The following is a 6,449-nucleotide window of genomic DNA, read 5'->3' on the forward strand; positions in this document are numbered from 1 at the left end:
TGCATAGGTAGTATAACAAAAAAGATTGTGTAGTGAATAAAGCTAGTGTGAAAATTCTCTGTTCAGTTAACAGCACTTTTCACTGTTTGTGTTTCCAGTGGCATTCCTCTGGGAAAAGCGTGCATAGCGGACAACAGCGCTTTTGTGCAGAAGAAAAGTTAATGTCTGCTGGAAGGAGAGGTGTGGGGGTGGAGGGGAATGCCTGTGGTTCTGATGTCCATCTCAGAGCGGGGCTCCTCGGTTCGCCGGCGTGTGCTGGGTCGGCAGCGGTGCGACAGCGCTCGCCCCACACGACCTGTTGTCACCTCGGCAGCCGCAAACCACCCCACCACGAGACAGCACACGGAGAATAAACGCATGCAGAAAACATGGATGCCGCAGCCAGAGTAACAGCAACAGATAATGACTCAAGAACACAGGGAAGAAATGCAGCCGAACTAAACGCAAACAACTTTTACGTATCTGTCTTCAGGATGTATCTTTCTGGAGAAGCCAGTAGCTGTAACTGCAGCATTCGGGGTCTTATAAAAGCATTTCCAAACTTCCAAATACGATGAATAGGGAAACAAAGTTTTCTTTAACTTCCACTGAACAGCAAGGACACTCTTCTGGAGCATCCTACAAACCCGGCTTCCACCCAAAGTTAACGCCCGGCGGCTGGAGCCAAACCAGAGGCACCGGAGCGCTGCCGGCGCCGCAGACTGCGCTGGGGTGGACGTGCAGAGTCTGTGAGCAGCAGGAAGGATCACGGGGTCAGAACCTGCCGGCCCGCATTATTTTGAAGGGGGAACGGGGGAAAGCACTGGATTTCCAAGGCGTTACACTAAAGGACCTGTCTGTAAACTCAAGCAAAACCCCAGCCCGCGGGATGGGCCCCAGTCTCCCATGATATCCTCCTAGGGAAGCTGAGGAAGTGTGGGCTGGATGAGTGGTCGGTGAAGTGGATAGAGAACTGGCTGAATGGCAGAACTCAGAGGGTTGTCATCAGCCGCGCTGAGTCTAGTTGGAGGCTGGTGACAAGTGGTGTCCCCCAGGGGTCAGTACTGGGCCCAGTCTTGTTTAACTTCTTCATCAACGACCTGGATGAAGAGTTAGAATGTACCCTCAGCAAGTTTGCTGACGACAGCAAACTGGGAGGTGTGGTAGATACACCAGAAGGCTGTGCTGCCATTCAGCATGACCTGGATAGGCTGGAAAGCTGGGCAGAGAGGAACCTGATGAGGTTCAACAAGGGCAAGTGCAGGGTCCTGCACCTGGGGAGGAACAACCTCATGCACCAGTACAGGCTTGGGGTGGACCTGCTGGAGAGCAGCTCTGCGGAGAGGGACCTGGGTGTCCTGGTGGACGACAGGTTAACCATGAGCCAGCAGTGTGCCCTGGCTGCCAAGAAAGCCAATGGGATCCTGGGGTGCATCAAGAAGAGTGTGGCCAGCAGGACGAGGGAGGTTCTCCTTCCCCTCTACACTGCCCTGGTGAGGCCTCATCTGGAGTACTCTGTCCAGTTCTGGGCTCCCCAGTTCAAGAAAGATGAAGAGCTACTGGAGAGAGTCCAGCGGAGGGCTACGAGGATGGTGAGGGGACTGGAGCATCTCCCCTACGAGGAGAGGTTGAGGGAACTGGGCTTGTTCAGCCTGAGGAAGAGAAGGCTGCGAGGGGACCTTATAAATGCCTACAAATATCTGAAGGGTGGGTGTCAGGAGGATGGGGCCAAGCTCTTTTCAGTGGTGCCCAGTGACAGGACAAGGGGCAATGGGCACAAACTGAGGCACAGGAAGTTCCGTCTGAACATGAGGAAGAACTTCTTCCCTCTGAGGGTGACGGAGCCCTGGCACAGGCTGCCCAGGGAGGCTGTGGAGTCTCCTTCTCTGGAGATATTCAAGACCCGCCTGGACGCAGTCCTGTGCAGCCTGCTGTAGGTGACCCTGCTTCAGCAGGGGGGTTGGACTAGATGACCCACAGAGGTCCCTTCCAACCCCTACTATTCTGTGATTCTGTGGGAAGCGGCGACCCGGCCACCTGCGAGCAGCAGCAGCGTGCGACGTCCCCGGCCCCGGGCCCCACCGCACGCCCAGGGACCCCGCCGTGCTCCCGGCCCCCGCGGGACGCCCAGCCGCGGCGCCAGCCCCCCGACGGGACCCCCTCCCCCGGCGGGCTTCGCGGGGACCCCCCACCCCGCCCGGCTCCCCGCGGCCCAGCACGGCCCGGCCCGGCCCGGCCCGGCCCGGCCCGGCTCACCCCGCGGCGGCGGCCCGGCGGGGCGGCTGCGGGCGCTGCTGGAGCAGCCCATGGCGGGGCGCGGCGGGCTCTGCGCGGCTGCCGGGCGCGGGGCGGCGGGGCGGGGCGGGGCGGGCCCGGCGGGGCCGTCAGACGCCCCCGGCAGCGGGGCCGCCCGGCCCCGGGTCCCCGAGCGCGGGGCGGGGGCAGGAGCTGCCCCGCGCCCTGCTCCGCCCCAGCGCCGCGCGCCCGCAAACCGGGCCGGACTGGGATGGGGAGGCCTCGGGGGTCTCGGCCGCCGGGAGGCGAGGAGAAACCCCCCGGGCTGCAAAATCCTCTGGCCTCACCAGCCACACGTAACAAAGGGCACCTTGAGCTGCCTGCACCCTTCAGCATGGAGGAGGGAAGGCGGAGGCTTTCGGACGGGACCGAAATTCCACACCGTTCTGCCTCGACCCGGCTTAGCGCAGTAATTTGTGCTCCGGTGTCAATCAAAAAGCTTACCGGTCTCCTCTTTGGCCCTACCGCCACCGTAATCAATAAATCCCCTTTGTTATTGCAGGTGAGCTGTCTTACACACATCCACCCTCCGCCTCCCCCCTCACCCTGGGGGAGGGGAGGATTTAGTTTCCCACCAGCTTCTTCCCTGTTTCGTTCCCCCCCCCAGATTCACCAAGGGTGGGGCACTAGGATCTGGCCCAAAAGCGATTTCTCGCCCTGACCATCTCTGCACAAGCTGTTCCACCTTCTTGGTCAGGAGTCCATGCATGAGGTCCCGGGGAATGCCCTTCTGAAGCCCTAACTGCCAGATCCCCTGCCGAATTAGGGGCTTTTCTTTCCCAGCCAGATCCGGGCTTCTCCCCGAGAAAAACGACTGCCCACTCCCTTGTTCTGCGGCTCGCAGGGCTCTGGTTTCAGCCCTTTGATATGGCCGGTTAACAGGTCCGTATCTCCTCCCACAGCTAATCAGCTCTTGGGCTATCTCCCCGCACATCCACACTTTGCTCCCCGGCTGCCGACGGTCGGGGGTCACTCCCCCCTCCAGGGTAGCCGCGGTTCTCCCCTCGCTGGGGGTGTTTTGAATTCTCCTCTGCCGCTGGATCCCTGTGGGTTTCAGGGAATCGGGAAGCCCCCGTAGCTGGGGAGTCATTCTTTCGGGGTCTGCCAGCAGCAGCATCGGGGAGCTCAGATTAGGCTTGAGCTCCCGGTCATACATCATCTGAAGGCAAGCCACTTTCTGCACACTTTCCAATAACTGATCTGTCGTGCCTGTGGTGGCCAGGGGATCCCCCCTCTCCAGCGGGTTCAACCCCGCGGCCCAGTGCTCGGCCCTCTGAGTCAGCGACCACAGGGCTCGGCGTTCACTGGGGGTTAAGAACACGCCCGGGACCCAGTACCCTTCCGCTTCCCTTTCCAACAACAAGATCCTGTCCCACCCCGACAGGGACACCCACCAGACATATTCTGTCTCCAGTTCTCTCGTGGTTCTTGCAAAATCTTTCCGCAGCTTTGCCAATTCAGTTGCCGCAAAAGGGATTTCTTTAGTAATAATCAGGGGGCGATTATCACCGTCATCTTCATATACGAATTCTGTTTTAACCAACGGGTACTTGTGGGGGGGGCTCCCTACAGTCCCTTTTGCTCCCTTCAAGTCCTCCTGGGGATAGATCGATCGCACCCCTTTCCCTGCCAGCGCTACTTCTGTTTCCGCCAAGGAGTCTGCCTTCCTCAGGAGCTGGTTCCTTAACTCAGAATCACAGAATCACAGAATCACAGTGGGACCCGTCCACGCGCTACTCTGTGCGCAAGTGCTTTCCTGCAGGTCGTTGAGGCGTTTTTTTCAGAGGCCAGGAAGGGACGACAATGGCAATGTCGAGACAAAAGCAGTTTGTAGCAGTCTTCTACAGGTGCATCAAGAGGAGTGTGGCCAGTAGGTCGAGGGAGGTTCTCCTTCCCCTCTACTCTGCCCTAGGGAGGCCCCATCTGGAGTACTCTGTCCAGTTCTGGGCTCCCCAGTTCAAGAAGGATGAGGAGCTACTGGAGAGAGTCCAGCAGAGGGCTACGAGGATGGTGAGGGGACTGGAACATCTCCCCTACAAGGAGAGGCTGAGGGAGCTGGGCTTGTTCAGCGTGAAGAAGAGAAGGCTGCGAGGGGACCTTATAAATGTTTATAAATATCTCAAGGGTGGCTGTCAGGAGGATGGGGCCAGACTCTTTTCAGTGGTGCCCAGTGACAGGACAAGGGGCAATGGGCACAAACTGAGGCACAGGAAGTTCCGTCTAAACATGAGGAAGAACTTCTTCCCTCTGAGGGTGACGGAGCCCTGGCACAGGCTGCCCAGGGAGGCTGTGGAGTCTCCTTCTCTGGAGATATTCAAGACCCGCCTGGACGCAGTCCTGTGCAGCCTGCTGTAGGTGACCCTGCTTCGGCAGGAGGGTTGGACTAGATGACCCACAGAGGTCACTTCCAACCCCGAACATTCTGTGATTCTGTGATTCTGTGATCAAGGCTAAAACCAAATATTAGAGGGGAACAAAATTACGATGGTATGTCTGCAGCAACAGCTGGTGTATCCTCTGTAGATGGCGGAACAAAGGCCAGTCCCCTGAAGTCTGAGAGTGGAGCAATGATCGTGGCACTTCTGGCCTCTGCTCACAAAGGGCACCTTCAGCTGCCTACACCCTTCAGTATGGAGGAGGAAAGGTGGAGGCTTGGAAGCATCTGAGTTTTGGGTAAAGATCAGAGCAAGGACTTTTACCGGGAGGGTGACGGGAGCTCTGTCACCTCTTGCTGAGCAGAAGTACCTTATGAAAGCTGAGAGGACAGAAAGATTTTAAGGGCAGGAAACAACTTTGGCACTACTCTGGTGTTAGCGCCTTATAAACAGCACGTTTAAAAACACTGCTGCTAAATGGAGCCTGCCTGAAACATGGTTTGGAATGAGTTCAGCCTTTTGAAATGTTGAACATGAGTGTAGGTTTGTGCTGCTTTATTGCCTGCCTACTGCAAAAGAAACCCGTGTAGTCGCAGGTGAATGTCTCTCCTCGAACTGAAGATCACTTTTTCCTCTAAATGATGCTCTATTTCACGAGGACACAAAGTGAAGATCGTTTACACAACAGTGAGTGTAAAAGAGAAATCCAAAATTGTAATAAAGTTGGTAAAATTGGGTATAAAATATTGCGCTCTCAGCCTTGAACAGATGTACTTTGAAGCAGGAATAAGGCATTTTCTGTAATGTGTTCCAGGCCCAAAAGGAGATCTCTGGGAATGATGAAATGCCATGGTTGTGTAAAATTTGGATTAGCACGTTCCCCCTCCCCCAGCTATTGCTTTTGGCCCTTGTGTCCATGCAATTAAAAGAAAAAGCTTTTGAAAGTGATCTTTGGGTGAAAGTGAGCTATGTATTGCAGAAGTGTCACAAGGCAAGCCAGCTGGCCTGCAGGAACCCAGGAAGGCAGGAGAGCATGGAAGAGAAAGTGACCGGCAGAGAAAGCAAGATGCTCTCGTGGGCATCTTTGTGAGCTCCTGGGGACTGTGTTACATCAAACTGTCTGTTAGATTTGTCTTTCTTAATATAACCCTTTGTGAACCTCCCCTATTCTTCCTTGCAAACACAAGTAATTCAGAACCCGGGCACCACAGGGACGTGAGGGGTCTCTGCGTTGCCTCTGTGTGCATCGGTGTGTGTCACCCTCTTGAGTGTTGCAAAGGCTCCCCCCGTGCTGGCCAGCTATTCCTGCTCCCTTGCAGCTTACTACGAACTCCCTTCTTCCCAAAAGCTGCAGAGCAATGCATGGCACTGCCTGGCTTCACTAGACCTCTTCTGCTCTGGGCTGCACCGGGAAATACTACACTTGCATGGCTGGAGGAGAAAACAGGAGGCCGGCGAGGTTACAGTGGCCAGAGGTGTTGCTGAAAGGTTGGGTGGGGCCAGACAAATGCCACGGTTTCATCTGTTGGGTAGTGTTGCCCTCCTCTGATCTATGGACAGATCTGAAGTTTTGGACATGGAGAATTTGTGGTTTGATGGTCACAGTGGCATCTCAGCGTGCACAGCGAGACTGCGTGGCTCCCACCAGCTGGGTTAAACAAGGCCTTCTGGACTTCTGTTAAACGCCAGGAAGACTGATACTCTCCTGGCAGTGCAGAAATGAGAAGTTACAAGCTTCCAGAAGATTGCACTGGGTTAAAGATCAGGTCACTTGTATCTGTGAATGCAGCATGGGTGTGG

At 56.1% G+C, this 6,449-nt stretch overlaps 1 protein-coding gene across 1 annotated transcript; it reads right to left on the reverse strand.

Moving 5' to 3' along the window:
- Positions 1-618: 618 nt before the first annotated feature.
- On the reverse strand, positions 619-5,146 carry LOC142360930 (uncharacterized). Its single transcript, XM_075417246.1, has 5 exons — positions 5,134-5,146; positions 4,872-5,029; positions 2,850-3,871; positions 2,472-2,601; positions 619-726 (listed from the first exon to the last, which is right to left on the reverse strand). Exons 1-5 carry the CDS (start codon positions 5,144-5,146, stop codon positions 619-621), a joined length of 1,431 nt encoding a protein of 476 aa, XP_075273361.1.
- Positions 5,147-6,449: the final 1,303 nt, after the last annotated feature.

This window comes from Opisthocomus hoazin, chromosome 3, assembly GCF_030867145.1.
Source record: "Opisthocomus hoazin isolate bOpiHoa1 chromosome 3, bOpiHoa1.hap1, whole genome shotgun sequence".
Taxonomy (NCBI): domain Eukaryota; kingdom Metazoa; phylum Chordata; class Aves; order Opisthocomiformes; family Opisthocomidae; genus Opisthocomus; species Opisthocomus hoazin.

Coding starts and splice junctions, on each gene's coding strand:
- LOC142360930 (XM_075417246.1), bottom strand. Junction 3,872..4,871: donor GGCAGCTGAAGGTGCCCTTT/GTGAGCAGAGGC, acceptor ATCTATCCCCAG/GAGGACTTGAAGGGAGCAAA. Junction 727..2,471: donor CCCCATCCCAGTCCGGCCCG/GTTTGCGGGCGC, acceptor TGCTGCTCACAG/ACTCTGCACGTCCACCCCAG.